The sequence below is a fragment of the Gymnoscopelus microlampas genome (assembly GCF_963454915.1).
Source record: "Gymnoscopelus microlampas genome assembly, chromosome: 22".
NCBI classification, from domain to species: domain Eukaryota; kingdom Metazoa; phylum Chordata; class Actinopteri; order Myctophiformes; family Myctophidae; genus Gymnoscopelus; species Gymnoscopelus microlampas.
In genome coordinates, this window is record NC_139959.1 from 37,577,555 (window position 1) to 37,597,554 (window position 20,000).

Here is a 20,000-nt window from a genome sequence, read left to right on the forward strand (position 1 = left end):
ACACGAACTCCAGAGGGACGCACGCACAAACTCCAGAGGGACGCACGGACAAACTCCAGAGGGACGCACGCACAAACTCCAGAGGGACGCACGCACAAACTCCAGAGGGACGCACACACACACGAACTCCAGAGGGACGCACGCACAAACTCCAGAGGGACGCACGCACAAACTCCAGAGGGACGCACGCACACACGAACTCCAGAGGGACGCACGGACAAACTCCAGAGGGACGCACGCACACACGAACTCCAGAGGGACGCACGGACAAACTCCAGAGGGACGCACGCACACACGAACTCCAGAGGGACGCACGGACAAACTCCAGAGGGACGCACGCACAAACTCCAGAGGGACGCACGCACGCACACACGAACTCCAGAGGGACGCACGCACACACGAACTCCAGAGGGACGCACGGACAAACTCCAGAGGGACGCACGGACAAACTCCAGAGGGACGCACGCACGCACACACGAACTCCAGAGGGACGCACGCACACACGAACTCCAGAGGGACGCACACACACACAAACTCCAGAGGGACGCACACACGAACTCCAGAGGGACGCACGCACACACGAACTCCAGAGGGACGCACACACACACGAACTCCAGAGGGACGCACGCACACACGAACTCCAGAGGGACGCACGCACACACGAACTCCAGAGGGACGCACGCACACACGAACTCCAGAGGGACGCACACACACACGAACTCCAGAGGGACGCACGCACACACGAACTCCAGAGGGACGCACGCACACACGAACTCCAGAGGGACGCACGCACGCACAAACTCCAGAGGGACGCACGCACAAACTCCAGAGGGACGCACGCACGGACACACGAACTCCAGAGGGACGCACGCACGCACACACGAACTCCAGAGGGACGCACACACACACGAACTCCAGAGGGACGCACACACACACGAACTCCAGAGGGACGCACGCACACACGAACTCCAGAGGGACGCACGCACGCACACACGAACTCCAGAGGGACGCACGCACACACGAACTCCAGAGGGACGCACACACACACGAACTCCAGAGGGACGCACGCACAAACTCCAGAGGGACGCACGCACAAACTCCAGAGGGACGCACGCACGCACACACGAACTCCAGAGGGACGCACACACACACGAACTCCAGAGGGACGCACACACACACGAACTCCAGAGGGACGCACACACGAACTCCAGAGGGACGCACGCACGCACACACGAACTCCAGAGGGACGCACACACACACGAACTCCAGAGGGACGCACACACAAACTCCAGAGGGACGCACGCACACACGAACTCCAGAGGGACGCACACACACACGAACTCCAGAGGGACGCACGCACACACGAACTCCAGAGGGACGCACGCACAAACTCCAGAGGGACGCACGCACACACGAACTCCAGAGGGACGCACACACACACGAACTCCAGAGGGACGCACGCACACACGAACTCCAGAGGGACGCACGGACAAACTCCAGAGGGACGCACGCACACACGAACTCCAGAGGGACGCACACACACACGAACTCCAGAGGGACGCACACACACACGAACTCCAGAGGGACGCACGCACAAACTCCAGAGGGACGCACGCACACACGAACTCCAGAGGGACGCACACACACACGAACTCCAGAGGGACGCACGCACACACGAACTCCAGAGGGACGCACGCACAAACTCCAGAGGGACGCACGCACACACGAACTCCAGAGGGACGCACACACACACGAACTCCAGAGGGACGCACACACACACGAACTCCAGAGGGACGCACACACACACAAACTCCAGAGGGACGCACGCACAAACTCCAGAGGGACGCACGCACAAACTCCAGAGGGACGCACGCACAAACTCCAGAGGGACGCACGCACAAACTCCAGAGGGACGCACGCACGCACACACGAACTCCAGAGGGACGCACGCACGCACGCACAAACTCCAGAGGGACGCACGCACGCACACACGAACTCCAGAGGGACGCACGCACACACGAACTCCAGAGGGACGCACACACACACGAACTCCAGAGGGACGCACGCACACACGAACTCCAGAGGGACGCACGCACACACGAACTCCAGAGGGACGCACGCACAAACTCCAGAGGGACGCACGCACGGACACACGAACTCCAGAGGGACGCACGCACGCACACACGAACTCCAGAGGGACGCACGGACACACGAACTCCAGAGGGACGCACGCACACACGAACTCCAGAGGGACGCACACACACACGAACTCCAGAGGGACGCACGCACACACGAACTCCAGAGGGACGCACACACACACGAACTCCAGAGGGACGCACGCACAAACTCCAGAGGGACGCACGGACAAACTCCAGAGGGACGCACGCACGCACACACGAACTCCATAGGGACGCACGCACACACGAACTCCAGAGGGACGCACACACACGAACTCCAGAGGGACGCACGCACACACGAACTCCAGAGGGACGCACACACACGAACTCCAGAGGGACGCACACACACACGAACTCCAGAGGGACGCACGCACGCACGCACACACGAACTCCAGAGGGACGCACGCACGCACGCACTCCAGAGGGACGCACGCACGCACGCACTCCAGAGGGACGCACGCACGCACGCACACACGAACTCCAGAGGGACGCACGCACGCACGCACTCCAGAGGGACGCACGCACGCACTCCAGAGGGACGCACACACACACGAACTCCAGAGGGACGCACGCACACACGAACTCCAGAGGGACGCACGCACGCACGCACACACGAACTCCAGAGGGACGCACGCACTCCAGAGGGACGCACGCACGCACGCACTCCAGAGGGACATTCGAGTGTCACAGCAGAAGTCGATCCAGAAAGAAAATGTCTGGACTCACCCCACTCAATCCTCGAAATGCTAAATTAAATTAACACGGGTCCCCCATCATCCTCTCTGTCTTTCAGATCCGGCGTCAGGGAGGCATCCAGCTGCTGGTGGACCTCCTGGACCACCGGATGGGCGAGGTGCACCGCAGCGCCTGCGGGGCCCTCAGGAACCTGGTGTACGGCAAGGCCAACGACGAGAACAAGGTGGCCCTCAAGAACTGCGGCGGGATACCGGCGCTGGTGCGCCTGCTGAGGAAGACCGGAGACGTGGAGATCAGGGAGCTGGTGACGGGTGAGTCAGGGATATAAGGATGGAGTAGAGATGGCTGGGCACATGTCTGTTCAGAGCATACAGTATTTTGTGAAACATAATTTCACACGCATGCATGCACGCACGCAGGTGATGTACAGTATGTGAACATTGCGCGTGCGTGCCTCTGTCAAGGTCTTTTGACCTCGACAGAGGTTTGCATCTTGGGAAAATTGCATTTCTACTGAGGTCAAAGGGACAGCGTTTAGAGGAACACGGCCTCAAACGTTGAAAGCTCTTAGTCTCTGTTAAAACCCTGACTGTTCACCTGACATTCTTCTAGAGGTCACGACGCTCAAAAGCAGTGTTTCTGCGGATCCTTCAAAAGTATTAAAAAGTCATGAATGCATATCTGGCCATGCTTCAAAGTTCCACAGACAGGGACATACAGTATTAGAGTTTAGGACATACAGATGCGACATTTGAGAACTTCAATGGGCTTGCCGTTGGCAAGTCATGGGGAAATCCAAACCTTATATAAGAATAAAAAGTCTGCACACCATTATTGCTGCTCCCAAATGTAAGTTTACTTTAACGTTTCCAGTCACCAGGCTCTTCCTCAGACCTTCAAAATCCAAACCTTTTCATGGAGAAAGTGGGACATTGGGCCAGGTGCGAAATGGTGGTAGTTGTGAAATTGAATTAGGTCAATTCAAACAGAGGCTAATCAGGCCCAAATAGGGGGTAAAACTGTGACTTTATCAGGGAAGTTTGAAGAGTTCGTCTGTCTTATCTTTAGTGTGTGGCATTAACCATTTAAACACTGTGTATTTAGTATTTAGTTAGTTATTTTTGTGAATTATCTCAACACTAAATCTCTTGTCTGAAAAAGCCAATCTACAGAATACTCTCCTCAGCAAACCAGACACATACATAAATTATGTTTTGTCATTCAAGAGGGAAAATAAGTTCAGCTTCACTTTATTCGCCACATCACAAGTTTAAATGTTTGAAAGAGTGGGTGGAATACATTTCTAACCAACAATTTTATCACATAATAATAAAAGTAATAATAATAACATCACAAATAGAGGAGGAAAGTATCAAATACCAAAATAAAACAATATATCAAATAAATATAAAACATAATGCTCCCAGAAATAATTATGCCAACACCTCAGTCTCTCAGTCTCTCATATCAAATATTTATAAAATGTGTGGGAATGGAGTGTATTCACTCACGGTCACGATAATGGGGGGGGGGGGGGGGGGGGTGTTTATCCCATTCAATCCGGTGGACGCATCTCGGTCATTTTAGATTTATCTGGGCTATTCAAAAAAATTTTATCGTGAAAATGTGTGCAAATCTTTCAATATACATATTTTTAAGCGAACATTTATAACTCAAATGTTTGCATCTGGGGGGGTCCCTGGAACAAATGTTCGCTTTAAAAATATATATACTATTTGCACAAATCTTCACGATTAACCAAAAAAAAAAGCAGATTTACAAGCTCATAGCGTGGCAGAGAGAGAGAGAGATGGCAGGAGCGCTACTGGTATCCCTCAAACCACCGGTGCTCATGAAAGGGAATACAGAATGAGCAAAAAAGGAAAGAATGTGCCAAAAAGGCACAAAAATCCAGGTCCAGGCACATTTGAAAAAAAAAAAAAAAAAATAAAAAAAATAAAAAGCCTTTATTGGGCAACGGGCTTACAAGAACATTAAAAAACACCAACGCGTTTCGGCAAACGCCTTCTTCAGGGTGTTGCTGAACAAAGACAGGAAGTAGGCTTAATTATAGGCCTACCAGGTGTGTCCACAGTGAGGACCTGCAGTCTGCAGCCTGCAGGCCCCCTGGTGGCATCATGCACATGTTATCCACACATGAATGAAAGAAGATTAAAAAGTTTAAAATCCACAATGGTTGTAAAGGTTTAGAGAACAACATTACGACTGATGTGCAATACAACAGATCAAATAACAACTTAAGTAAGTCATAGGTCACAGGTACTGTACACCATATATGTACCAAGTAGGAAAAAAACAAGAAAAAAAAAAAAGAAAAAAAAACTTGTGTAATGTAATGGTTCAGAGAAGAAAAGGGTGATTATAAGAATGATGAGAGGTCAAAGTCCTCATTTAGACCCGGGTAATAAGTGGCCTTGAGAGTATAAATCCAAAATGCCTCTCTTTGTTTGAGGCGCTTGATTTTATCCCCACCCCTTGTATCAGAACTTATGGCTTCAATACCAGACACTCTTAGGGTTGCATCACTCCCATGTTGAGCTTCAATGAAATGTTTGGCCATGGGGTACTTCATATTAGCAGAGCGAATAGCATACCTATGTTCAGCTACCCTGTCACGCAGTCTCCTTTTCGTAAGACCTATATAGAAACAACCACAAGTACATTCAAGTCGATATACAACATGGGTAGTGTTGCAGTTCAAAAAGCTTGTGATAGTATAGGTCTTGTTGCTGAACACATCTTTGAAAATATCAGTTTTAACCATATTTGTACAATAGTTGCAGTGACCACAACAAAAATTGCCCTTTTGTCGGCGAAGCCATGTGTTAGGTTTGGAAGCAGGAAGGTGACTCCTGACCAACTTGTCCTTGATGGTTGGGGCCCTCCTAAAACTGATACCTGGAGGTTCTCTGAAAACCTCCCGTAGAGAGCTGTCACTTTCAACAATGTCCCAGTTTTTGTTAATGATGTGTTTGATCTGGAGAGCTTCTTTACTGTAGCGAGTGACAAAGTAAGGTTTCTGTGAGAGCTCCTGTTTTGGTTTAGGAGTGAGCAGATTTCTTCTGTCGAGTGACATGGCTCGGTCATGAGCCTGATTGAGAGTCTGCTGCTGATACCCTCTCTGTCTGAACCGCTGCTGCATGCCCATAGACTGAGTCTGGAAATCCTGATCTGAATCACATATGCGCCTCAGTCTTTGTATCTGACCATAAGGGATGTTTTTAATGAGCCAAGGGGGGTGAAAACTGTCTGCATGTAGGATAGTGTTTCGGTCAGTTGGTTTTCTGAAAATGGAGGTGTGTAGGTCTCCTTGATCATCCTTTGAAATACGCAAGTCCAAGAAGTTAATAACTTGGTGGTCATATTCTAAGGTCAACTTTAGGTTTTCATTGACACTATTCACATAAGCATGGAAGTCTGAGAGCTCTTGTTCTGAGCCTGAGAAGAACAAAAGAATGTCATCAATATATCTCCCCCACCACACAATTTTGTCCTTATATGGATTGAGGTTTGAAAAGATATGTTGTTCTTCCCATCGTCCCAAAAACAGGTTAGCATAATTAGGTGCAAAACATGCACCCATCGCTGTACCCTTTTCTTGCTTGTACAGTTTATCCTGGAAAAGGAAAACATTGTTTTTGAGTGTCCACTCAGTGAGTTGCACAATAAAGTCACTAGGAGGCATAAGGTCATCAGGTCTAGACCTCAAAAAGTATCTCAAGGCCTCCAGGCCTTCATCATGGACAATGTTACTGTACAAAGACTCAACATCCATAGTTGCCATAATGCAGGTACTTATATTGTGTATTTCTGCAACTTTTTTCAGAACCTGTGTGCTGTCCTGAATATAGGATGGCAATTTTGTGACAAAAGGTTTTATAAAAAAGTCAACAAATTTAGAGGCGGGTTCTGTGATGGATTCATTCCCACTGATTATTGGTCTACCGGGTGGGTTTTCCAAGTTTTTGTGGATCTTGGGGAGCATGTAGAAAGAAGAGAAGCGTGGATGTTGGCATAGTAGGTAGTCATGTTCCTTCTTGGATATCCATTTCTGGTCCATTGCAGTGTTCAGTAGCTCTTCCAGTTCTCTTTTCATATTGTTCAGTGGGTTTGCTGGGGGAACAGAGTAGTAGTCATAGCGTGGCACTCGGTGCTGCGCTATCTGCTATTATTAAACAGCCAAAGAAATCTAAAATGACACAGATGTTTTCCCGGTCTAAATGGGTTATATGACTGGCATGGAGACAGGGCTCAGTGCCTGTTCAGAAGCCTGACTGTCAGTCTGAGTGTGGAAACTCTGCCTAAAGTCTGTCGGTTTGACATTTTGATGCTGTGTTATCGGCTGTTATCGATGGTGGGAGAGTCAACAGATTGTGACTGGGCTGGTACAGCGCTGTGCTAAATTATTTGGCGGCTTCAGCGTGCTGCGAGGTGGGGCGGGGAGGGGAGAGAGAGAGAGAGAGAGAGAGAATTGTTCTGTGATAACATTTCCAAATGCTAAATGACAAGGCTTCCGTTTCAAAGTCAATCTGTTAATCAGACCTCTTGAATGAATGTATGAATCTGTCCAAATCAGCTGGGGGATCCACGGATAGAAAGCTCTGCTATCTTTCCTTGTTGCCTGATAAATGGTTGCCAATGTTTTTTTGAGGGGGAATATGAATATGTGGAAGGAGAGAAAGTTATAAAACGAGTTATAAAACTATGAAACTGAGTGCTGTCTTTTACTAAACTAGACGGCCTACTTTGGAACGATGCAAGTTGGGAACAATGAAAAAAGGGAATGCATGCCTGTTATGCAATATCCGTTATACCCGTTGTCATAGCACCCGTTTGAACCGTTTGTCTGTCTGTGTCCCTTTTGTGACCATATATGGAGATCCCTGACTTTATTGCGAACGCAGCGGAAGGAGGCGCGCCGAAGGCTCCGCGCAAGTGGAGCTTACTATGAAACCGTGCTCGGCTTGTGTGTGTGTGTGTGTGTCTCTGTGTGCAGTATGTGTGCACTGCCTGTGTGCAGCCAAGTAAATGTCCAATATAGACGTACCATACATCAAATGAAAGGTCTTTGAAAACTGAACACACCTGTCAAGGTTGCGTTTAAGCCCGCCCCTTCCCCCGGAAGCCACGCCCCGGAGAAGGCTCCTAAAAACTCCCCATTGAAACCCCATGTTAAATGAAAAGTGCCCGAATCGCTCCCAAACTTTTTTTACCCCCCCTAAGTGGGGGTCTACGAACAAATTCTTCGGCCTCGGATTTTGGCTCCGCCCCCCGGAAGTGGGTGAAACAGGCACTTCAAACACTTTGTTGAATTGTTCAAAAACATTCAAACAAATGTTTTGGGGAATTTGTATTTTTCTAAGATGCTCCTTTTAACGCAGATTTTTTTGGTATTTTTTAAATTTCTTTTATTGGTTACTTTTTTTTAAATATTTTTTTTCATTATTATTTTTTGTTTTACGTTCGCTTCCCGCGTTCGCGCGTCTTACTTGTCAGTATATACATGAGCCTGCTCATATACGTGCATATGGGTAGGGTGGGGGGAAGGGGGGGTTGGCGGCTCAATCAGAAACACTCACGTCAAAGTAGATTTAACCATTTATTGCAACAAATGGAATACAGTTAAGCTTGGCGTTAAAGCTCCGCTCTTGGGAGATATTCCCTGAATTTGGTCGAAGCAGCCTGCTAAGCATATATTCAAGGGATGATAAGCAAATCCCCCATAGGGATACAATGTCAACAATAAGCAATACATTGACATATTAGTTTGAATTAGCAGATATACATGATAATCACAAGTATTTGAGCCTATGTCAGACTCTAATCAAAAGGTGGAGGCTGGGGTGGAGGAGGAGCTAGCAGAATGCATTGGTCAGCAAGCAAGAAAGACCAAGTGAATACGAAGCCGTATTTAAAGGAACCCCTTGCTAATGCGTTAGCTGTGATTGGAGTATGAATGTGTGATGTAATGACCAGCAGTGCTGTGAATGGGGAATAGAAAGCTGATATTTAAAATCAGCTGACTGACGTGCAACTTGGCGTGCAAGACTTCCGTGTCCTGCATGAACTAACGCTATGCTTCATTTGTGGAAAGTCCTAGTGCAGTGGTAAAGGTCTGTGGAGAATGTCTGAAGAGAGCAAAGTCACTGTGAGAACTGAAAAGTGGACTGACTAACTAATCAAATGTCAGGTGTGGGGAATTCGGCAGGTGCAGGGAATTTTCCAAATCAAGCTTATAGGCTGGGGTTGCCATGGCAATCAATTGGCTCATTTTGAATGATTGATTGAATACTTTATTTAGAAGTTTGCACAGTACAGTTCAAATACAAGGTCAATCTGATTTAAAAAAAAAGAAGAAAGCCACTGGCCTGTTTCAATTGGGGTCCCTTTGCGCTCAATTCATAGCGGTTGTACTCAATTCATAGTGACATATTTGGGCCACAGTCAGAGCCTTTTCTGGCGGTTTTGGACAACCGCCTATCCGACCGACTCAACACCGATTCGACACTGCACGTGTCGAATTTGAAGTCGGCTGGTGGAACAGTTCTCGAGATATGTGGATTACAGACATACAGAGACATAGGATCTGATTTCATCGGGGGGGGGGGGGGATCATTAGTGAGGACTAACTCTGTTCGCTAGAGAGAGTAATGTATACAGTACGTGTATGATTCTGTGGTCCTTTCATTTATTTTCTACATGTGCAGCTTGACAGCCTGCATTTTCTGTGGATGGTGTGTGCGTGCGTGCGTGCGTGCGTGCGTGCGTGCGTGCATGTGCGAGCTTTTACTTGTCACTTTAATATAAGTGTGGTGGATATTGTACAGTACAAGATCAGTAGTCAGTGTTATTCTGACCCTGAGGGGCTGAACACTATGAGGTAGACACACTCGCACACACACACACACACACACACACACACACACACACACACACACACACACACACACACACACACACACACACACACACACACACACACACACACACACACACACACACTACATAGTAATATAATGTGATTCTGCTACAAAGTGATCCTGTAGTTACATTAATTTCCCACTATGACAGTATATGGCCGCAAGACAGGCAAAAATGATAAAGAGGCGTGTGTGTGTGTGTGTGTGTGTGTGTGTGTGTGTGTGTGTGTGTGTGTGTGTGTGTGTGTGTGTGTGTGTGTGTGTGTGTGTGTGTGTGTGTGTGTGTGTGTGTGTGTGTGTGTGTGCACACTCCTGTCAACGCCCCTTCAATTGCACAAGAGAAGACAAGAACTAGCCTCCCGCTAGGAACTGACGCTACATTTAGATCTAGTTGCTGCCTTTGTTTCCACTGACTTCAAACAGTTACAGTTGTCATGACGACAGGAGGAGAGGCCTTCTTCCATCGCCTCATCATTGTCTCCCAACCAGGGGTCCCCCCCCCCTGACGGGGGGGGGGGGGGGGGGGGGGCAAATATCACACATAACTTCCTTTGATCCATTGTCTGTCTCTATGTCATATTTCTTTTTCATAAAACTTTCAAAAACAGCAAAAATACAAGCGGATCTGCAAGCTCACACCACGTTGTATTGTGAGCTTGTAGAACTACAAGATCATGGCGCAGCATGAACTCAAACCGTTGCTTCGGTTTGAGTTCGAAGCAACGGTTGGGGGGGGGTCCTGGAACAACATATTTTGATGGGTAAAAATATCAAAATATGTTGTTCCAGGACCCCCAGAAGCAAAGATTTGAGTTAGAAATTTTGTTTTAAAAAAAATATATATATATTCAAAGATTTGCACAATTGTTCAAGATTTTTCAAACTTGCATATCTGCAAAATTATTTTTGAATAGCCAAAGTATAAAATATTGGTTATATAGCAAAAAATCTAAGATGACACAGATGACACAGTTCCTGTATTGAATGGGTTAAGTACAAATGTGAGCGTGTCCCACACAGTGTGCTGGCCTGTGGCCCAGAACACAACAGCATCCCACCAGGCTCACCATCGATCGGGTCTCCGGTTCAATCCACCTTTGCTGCTGTGATCCTTCTGTATTTTCTATGGTCCTGTCTCTGTCTCTTTTGAAACGAGATGGTTCAGAATCATGCTCGTTGCCCATGGTTCCCTGTAAGTTCCGCTCTGATATTGCTTCTTTTAACCCATTAAAAACCGGAAAAGAGTCTATCTGTGCCATTTTAGATTTTAGCGTTGGCTATTCAAAAGCAGATCTGCAATACAAGCTCATACATCTGCTATTTTGGAACATTTTTGAAAAATCTTGAAAGTGTTTAAAAGGTTGAATAATTTCTTTAAAAATATATTTTTAATAGTCCAGGCGTTTCGGGCCATATTTTGATGGAATCGTGCACTTTACGATAAAAGCATGAAATTTGGCACACAGTTAAAGCATGCCATAAGGAGCATTTTTGGCTATAGGGCCATCACAGATTTGTCCTGTGGTAACCATGGCAGCCATTTTCCAAAATGGCCTCCATCTGCTGTTATTTTACCAATAACTCAGGTGCTAGACCACCTAGGATCTTGATTCTGGTGACTAATCCTACATTTTCAAGTATGAGGAATACAGTGGTACTATTTAGAATTGTCCTGTGGTAACCATGGCAGCCATGTTTCAAAATGCCCGCCACCTGCTGTCATTTTACCAATAACTCAGGTGCTAGACCACCTAGGATATTGAATCTGGTGACTAATCCTACATTTTCAAGGATGAGGAATACAGTGGTACTATTCACAACATTCTAGTAACTACCTAACTAACTACAGTACATGAGGAGGCTCATACTCGTGTCATATTACACCTAGAAGATGCTGTGAAGGAAGGGTATAGCAAGGTGACAATACGCACAGTAGACACGGATGTGCTGGTCCTGGCAGTAACGTCAGCCCAACGCCTCCACTTGACTGAGCTGTGGGTTGCTTTTGGAACTGGGAAAAGTTTCCGTAACTTAGCAGCTCATGCATGAGATGGCAAGGGCATTAGGCCCAGATCGATGCTTAGCTTTACCCATGTTCCATGCCTTTACTGGATGTGACACAGTGTCATCTTTTGGAGGCAGAGGCCAGAAGACGGCATGGGAGACCTGGAAAACCTATGGTGACGTCACACGTGCCTTCAGTTCCTTAGCTGCTACCCCAGATAAAATAGATGACTGGATGGAGGCTCTGGAGCGATTTGTGGTATTGCTCCATGACAGCACTAGCGGCCAGGCATCAGTGAATCAGGCACGGAAGCAGCTATTCACCCAGAAGGGCAGAACAATTGATGGACTCCCCCCAACACGAGCTGCACTGTTTCAACATACAAAGAGGGCAGCCTGCCAAGCTGGCTACTGCTGGGGAAAGGCGATGGTTGCAGCCCCTGAACTCCCATCCCCAGGTGAATGGGGGTGGAAGAGGAAGGAGACAGGTGAATACAAATAATTTAATCCACTTCTTTACACTTGTAAACCTGTGATCTGACAATAAAGCTGATTCTAATTTGGACAGGAGGATGGGAAGTGCACTGGACCACACAGAAGCGAGCCTGGCCTGTCGGAAACTCCTCCGCTGTGGTTGCAAAAAGGGATGCAGTGGACAATGCAGATGTGTTAAGGCAGCACTTCAGTGTACTGTGGTGGACTGTGCAACTAACATTGTGTAGATTATCGGGCTTTATTGAATAGACCCCTAACAGACGACGTCACACTGATAAGAACCAGTCTGCGCGGAACCAGTGTGCGCAATGAATCTATCAGGTCTCGCTAGGATGCGCCTCACTAGCCAACACACAAGAGGGGGCTGGGGTGTCAATGTTGGTAAACAAATAATTGGTCTATATGCCATTAGGCTATGACTTATGAGTACTCTGCCTTTGTTGTGTCTTATAGTCCATTGAAAATAATTATGCAATACTACTACAAATAAAATAAACAGTGAAATACTGCATTCTTGACTCTCACATGTCAGTTTGAAAACATGTACTGTACTACACCATTACATATTTTGATGGGTTTACTATTATTTAATTAACTGAATGCCAGATAGTTAGGGAGTAGCATGTTGTAAATAGTACCGCTGTATTCATCATCCTTGAAAATGTAGGATTAGTCACCAGAATCAAGATCCTAGGTGGTCTAGCACCTGAATTGGTAAAATGACAGCAGGTGGCAGCCATTTTGTAAAATGGCTGCCATGGTTACCACAGGACAAATATAAATAGCACTGTATTTCTCATGCTTGAAAATGTAGGATTAGTCACCAGAATCAAGATCCTAGGTGGTCTAGAACCTGAATTATTGGTAAAATAACAGCAGATGGAGGCCATTTTGGAAAATGGCTGCCATGGTTACCACAGGACAAATCTGCGATGGCCCTATAGCCAAAAATGTTCCTTATGGCATGCTCTAACTGTGTGCCAAATTTCATGCTTTTATCGTAAAGTGCACGATTCCATCAAAATATGGCCCGAAACGCCTGGACTATAACACAAATCTTTGACCTTGTAGATTTTGAAAAAATGTGAATTTGAAAATCTTTGAATATATATATATATATATATATATTTTCAAGCGAACATCTTTAACTCAAAGATTTTTAACTTAATGTTTGCTTCTGGTTTGCTTGCTTCTGGGTACCTGGAACAAGTTATTTTCAGATGAGGGTCCGCAGCCCAAATACATAGTTTTGGGTGGTCCTCGATATGAAAAAGGTTTTGAGCATCACTGATACAGTATATAGCAACATACGTTTTTTCAGAAAACTAAAGACATTTGTAGAATCCCCAGAAGCAAAGATTTGAGTTGAGTTACAAATGAGTAAAACAAATAAATACATTAAAAGATTTTTACAAATGTTCACGAAAAAAAAAGAAGAAAGCAGATCTACAAGCTCATAGCGTGGCACTCGGTTAGTAACATTGTGGTTTTCTATCGTGGTTGTATCCTTGCGCTGAGCTGTGTATCTCTTCTTGCATCTTTGTTGTTGTTGTTGTTGTTCTTTATCTCTCTCGGTTTCCGTTGCCAGACATGACTAACGTGCAAACGCTACGGACCAGGGGATCGGACACTTTCCGAGATAAAGACACACAGACTCCCCAACAAACACATACACACGGACACAGACACACAGCTGAGTGGGGTATACACATGTGTACGCACAAATACACACCCACACACACACACACACACACACACTCATACACACACACACACACCGTACACGCTGTCCTCTGAGATAACTTCGATGTCGCCCCTCATGTTCAATTTGACCCCTGACCCACTGTTTCTATTCCTCATTCACACACACACACACACACACACACACACACACACACACACACACACACACACACACACACACACACACGCTCACCCGCGTTTGCATTGCTACACTTGCGAGGACATCAAGATTTTAGCACGCCATTGAAAATAGCGGGAATGTGCTGATCTACAAGCTCACGAAGCGTTGCAAGGCTTGTAGATTTGCAATTTTTTGGTGTGTGAGATTGGAGCACAACTAAGTATAAAATAAGGAAAACTCTAACCCTAACCCCTAAACATAACCTCTACATGTCCAATGCTAACCATAAATCTCTTATCTCATCTTGTGAGGACCAGAAACATTGTGTCACAATGTCTTATTTCTCAAATTCAACTATATCTGTGGGGACGTTTGGTCTATAGTAATACACTCAGGCACGCCATGCACGCTCTGGGTCCAGACATGTCCTGGTAGGTCACCCTGGTCTCAGAGGAAATGAGTACTCTGAGGATCTGAGCAGTGACAGGGGTGACAGGGGTGTTCCCATGAATACTGATGACAATACACAATACTGATAATAATACACAATGGAAGAAGAAAGGAAGGAAGGAAGAAAGAAAGAAAGAGAGAAAGAAAGAAAGAAAGAGAGAAAGAAAGAGAACAATGTCACTGCAGACAGTGAGTCACTAGACGTCAGGCTGCAGTGGGGTAAAGTAACTAAGTACATTTACTCGCATACTTTACTTAAGCAAATTTAGTGGTACATTTACTTTACTTGAGTATGTAAATGTGTCTATACTTTATACGTCCACTACTTTATACTTCCACTACATCTGAGAGGCAACTATTGTACTTTTTACTACATATACATTTCCCATATACTGTACATTTTTAATACAGGCTATTTATTTGTAACTGAGTATTTTTATATTGTGGTATTGGAAGAAGAAGGGAGAGGGAGTCCTGCACACTTAAAGAAACTTCTTCACTTAAAGAAGTTTATTTAGGATGCAACGTTTCGGCCGCTTGGACCTTCATCAGGCATGGTTCGATGCCTGATGAAGGTCCAAGCGGCCGAAACGTTGCTTCCTAAATAAACTTCTTTATAAGTGAAGACATTGTGCGGGACTCCCTCTCACTTCTCCCTTTTTCTTCCATATTCAGCATTCATACTGCGACGAACCTGTCCGTTCGTAGGCGTGCAAAAGGACATATCCTAAAAATACATTGTGGTATTGCATTTACTTAACCAACCCATTGTTTATTGTTTATTGAATGGATCCCCATTAGATGACGCCAAAGCGACAGCTAGTCTTCCTGGGGTCCATATAAGATGCATACAAAAATAAAACATGGAAAATACATAATTACATTGCATTACATTATACAAAAATTAATACAACACAAGATTAAGATTCCGGTCATGTGGTCTGCTGCAACAAGTGTGTCTTTAACGCTATTTTGAAGGATAATTTATTTTGTATAAGATGAATGTGAGAAGGTAACAAATTCCAGAAGGATATAGCTCTATATATAACTGTATGTTTGAGTAGATTAGTTCTTGGGGCAGGAAGTGTTAAAAGGCCACGGCTGGCATTCCTGGTGAAATAATTGTGTGTGTTGTTTGATTTTAATAACTGTTTGCAAAAATAATCTGGTGTTTGATTTAAAATAATGTTCCTGAAGAATATAAGGAGACTACAGGCCAGTTTTTGTTCGACAGATAACCAGGACAGGCGTGTATGCATACTGTATATGCGATATTAGTGCTTGATGAACAATGAAGTGCCAGTCTGGCAGCTCTGTTCTGAACAAGTTGCAATTTGTTCAGATCCGACTTAGTTGCCGCTGACCATATGACAGGACAGTAGTGAAGATGACAAAACACCAGAGACTGAATGACTTGACCCATGATAGTGGGTGTCAAGTAGGTGGAGCACTTCCTGACCATCGCTATGCCTCTTCCCATATGGTTGAGCGGAGTCCCTCAGGGCTCTATAGTCTGTGCTAGTGTGTTTTTTGTTATTGTGGGGAAAGCTTTCGCTGAAAATAGCCGATCGACAAGCTCACAACGCGACGCAGCGGATGCTGAGGTTTAAGTGGTTACGTTTAAAGTTTGAGTCATACAGCCACTGTGGAGTGAGTGTGTGTGTGTGTGTGTGTGTGTGTGTGTGTGTGTGTGTGTGTGTGTGTGTGTGTGTGTGTGTGTGTGTGTGTGTGTGTGTGTGTGTGTGTGTGTGTGTGTGTGTGTGTGTGTGTGGCCTGTAAACTATAAGCAGATTAACAAATGAATGAAATGCACCGTTGGGCAGCGTGAGTCATAGTAGCCTCTTAAAGTCTTATACTCTACCCAATAAAACACACACACACACACACACACACACACACACACACACACACACACACACACACACACACACACACACACACACACACACACACACACACACACTGAACTTGCATTTCTTTATCTCTCTTTCTTAAATTGTTTCTCCGTCTCTCTCCTCTCCTCTCCTCTCCTCTCCTCTCTTAGTGAATCAGTGTCTTGCATGGATGTCTATTAACTACTTTGCATACCACTGTTGTCATTCACGTTCAGTGTTTTGTAGTCTATCTTCAAATGCCTCGTGGAACACCCCTGCAGTTATTCAATACATGAATTAATTATTTTTGAGAGCCAGAGTAATTAGAAAGCAAATGTCATGATTTGCCGTCTCACCTGTTAACCGGTGACTTGACTGTCCGTTATGTTAAACGCGTAGACCTGAAGTGTAAAGCTACGGTCAGATATCTGAGTCAGATGCGTTGTAGACTGTGGAGAACAAAGTACTCAGCTCCAGTACTTATATGTACAATGTATAGATACTCCTGGTCAAATATTACTCTACTACAAGTGAAAGTTGCTCTGATCAAATGTGTGCTTAAAGGTAGGGTAAGTGATACTCATTGCTATAGAGTGTTTGTTCAGTAACATTCTCGCTGTCTCTCCAGCTCTGTAAACAGAAAATAAATGTTTATATGGGTGGCCAATTTCAGCCAATCAGGAGAGAGAGTACCCATGTTTATCAGCTGACATTAGTGTTCCAGTTCCAAACTTGTCTGGAAATGTATTTTGTTTCATCACTTCCAATTTCTGTTGTTTATTCTGTATGCTGTATGAGTTAGTTCTCCTGGTTGGATAAATGGTAAATGGTGCATTTATATAGCGCTTTTATCCAAAGCGCTTTACATAGATTGTGCATTACATTCACTCATTCACACGCACAGTCACACACCGATGGCGGAGGAAACCATGCAAGGCACCAACCTGCTCATCGGGAGCAATTAGGGGTTCAGCGTCTTGCTCAAGGACACTTCAACACTAACTCTGGGGGAGCCCCCCAGCCCGGGATCGAACTGGGAACCTTGCAGTTTCCAGTTCACTTTACCCGGCTCACACTCTACCCCTGAGCTAAATAAAGGAATAAAAGTGGTATCCCGACCTGAAAATGCATTGTTTTTGTTTTGTTTAATGAAGAGCTGAAGAGACAGGGAGACCCCTTTTACTGAACAAACACTATAGCAATATAAAGTTATTTAACACTTATATGAAAGAAATATCACTTACCCTATACCTTTGATAAGACAGAGAACACATTGGAACATTGGCGGCATAATTGCTGATACCGATTCATTCAGTCGATTACATCAAAGAAGCTCCCCAGATGCTCTTATGAAAGCATCTGTTAGAGAACCCCGGTAAACGAGATGCTTCACAAACAAGACCGGAAATAGCCCTCGGCTCATTATATCTCCCGCTAGTTGCCAGGTTTAAATTTAGCCGAAACGTTATCGGTTTCCTGCATGGCACCTTTATAACAGGAGGCAGATAGGAGGACAAAGCCGTGGCTTGCAGGCATGTCTTGTCAGTCAGGGTTGGATCAATGGCCCAGGCTCTGGTTGAGTCAATAAGTGATGCTGTCCTTCCTCTGAGCTCACCTTGTGCTGTTGTTTATTATTAACCTTGTCCACACTCCTTCTGAGGGAGGAATCACTGAAAAGTTTAGAGTATATAAGGTTACAAAAAATGGCTAGAATTTGGGCGTTCGGGCAACTTAGAGCCTGCCCCACCACCATGGAGTCTGGGGAGTTCTCAAACGTTTTTTTGTGTTAACTCTTTGCCTGCCATGGATGCGTTAACGCATTGACACGTTTTTTAATTGTTTTATAAAAGATCATGCTGTGATCTATAATCCGGAGTGACCACTTTCACTGTAAGTCACACGGATGCGGAAATAACGTCATCCAAAGATTTCCGCCCCCGTCCACTCTCTGTCTATTGGTTTTCTGCAGATGCCTGTAACTCGAGTTAATTTGTTTTGCCCCGGTTTCGACCAGGCACTGTGTTTCCAATGGGCTCTGGCTAAGGGAGCGACAGTTCCGCTTTATTTATTTTTTCTCTGGATGACGAACGGGGTGGGTGATATTAGTTTGTCACCGCACGCAGGTACTCCTACGGGCTGGAGGCGGAGCCTGTCAGCAGGGAGTGTTTGGGCCAAGCTTCCACAGAACCCAGTGGTTGCATTGAAGAACATTGGACATGCTGGCCATTCAAAGGTACTGCAGCTCAAAACGGCCTGGGGCCACTGTACACGAAACCGTTTTCGCTCGTTTGAAAAAACGCGTCACCTCGGTGACACAAAACGCGTCACCGAGGTGACACAAAACGCGTCACAGAGGTGACACAAAACGCGTCACAGAGGTGACACAAAACGCTTCACTGAGGTGACACAAAACACGTCACAGAGGTGACACAAAACGCGTCACAGAGGTGACACAAAACGCGTCACCGAGGTGACACAAAACGCGTCACCGAGGTGACACAAAACGCGTCACCGAGGTGACACAAACCGCGTCACAGTGGTGACACAAAACGCGCCACCGAGGTGACACAAAACGCGCCACCGAGGTGACGCAAAACGTGCCACCGAGGTGACGCAAAACGCGCCACCGAGGTGACGCAAAACACGTCACCGAGGTGACACAAAACGCGCCACCGAGGTGACACAAAACGCGGCGTCACCGAGGTGACACAAAACGCGCCACCGAGGTGACGCAAAACGCGCCACCGAGGTGACGCAAAGCGCGCCACCGAGGTGACGCAAAACGCGCCACCGAGGTGACGCAAAACGCGCCACCGAGGTGACACAAAACGCGCCACCGAGGTGACGCAAAACGCGCCACCGAGGTGACGCAAAACACGTCACCGAGGTGACACAAAACGCGCCACGAGGTGACACAAAACGCGGCGTCACCGAGGTGACACAAAACGCGTCACAAAACGCGTCACCGAGGTGACACAAAACGCGGCGTCACCGAGGTGACACAAAACGCGGCGTCACCGAGGTGACACAAAACGCGTCACAAAACGCGTCACCGAGGTGACACAAAACGCGGCGTCACCGAGGTGACACAAAACGCGGCGTCACCGAGGTGACACAAAACACGTCACCGAGGTGACACAAAACGCGGCGTCACCGAGGTGACACAAAACACGTCACCGAGGTGACACAAAACGCGTCACCGAGGTGACACACAAAACGCGTCACCGAGGTGACACAAAACGCGTCGCCGAGGTGACACACAAAACGCGTCACCGAGGTGACGCAAAATGCGCCGCAGAAGCCCCAAATAGGCTCCGTCCTTCACATTTCCCAACCCGGAAGAAGGTGTGATTTTGGCCCATGCGACACAAAACGCGCCACCGAGGTGACGCAAACCGCGCCACGGAGGTGACGCAAAACACGTCACCGAGGTGACACAAAACGCGGCGTCACCGAGGTGACACAAAACGCGTCACCGAGGTGACACAAAACGCGGCGT

The 20,000-nt window shown here is 46.4% G+C and overlaps 2 protein-coding genes across 2 annotated transcripts in view; one reads left to right on the top strand and one right to left on the bottom strand.

Annotated features, from left to right (window-relative positions):
- The window catches only part of ctnnd2a (catenin (cadherin-associated protein), delta 2a), a gene marked incomplete at its 3' end in the record, with an annotated part of 597,119 nt that overhangs the window by 440,862 nt on the left and 136,257 nt on the right, over positions 1–20,000 (top strand). Inside the window, exon 14 of the mRNA XM_084048187.1 lies at positions 2,971–3,184. Coding sequence (XP_083904313.1) covers positions 2,971–3,184 — 214 coding nt within the window. The remainder of the gene's footprint in view (positions 1–2,970; positions 3,185–20,000) is intronic.
- Positions 1–20,000, bottom strand: part of mtmr6 (myotubularin related protein 6) — a 703,086-nt gene that overhangs the window by 309,669 nt on the left and 373,417 nt on the right. The gene's annotated exons all lie outside the window — the stretch shown is intronic.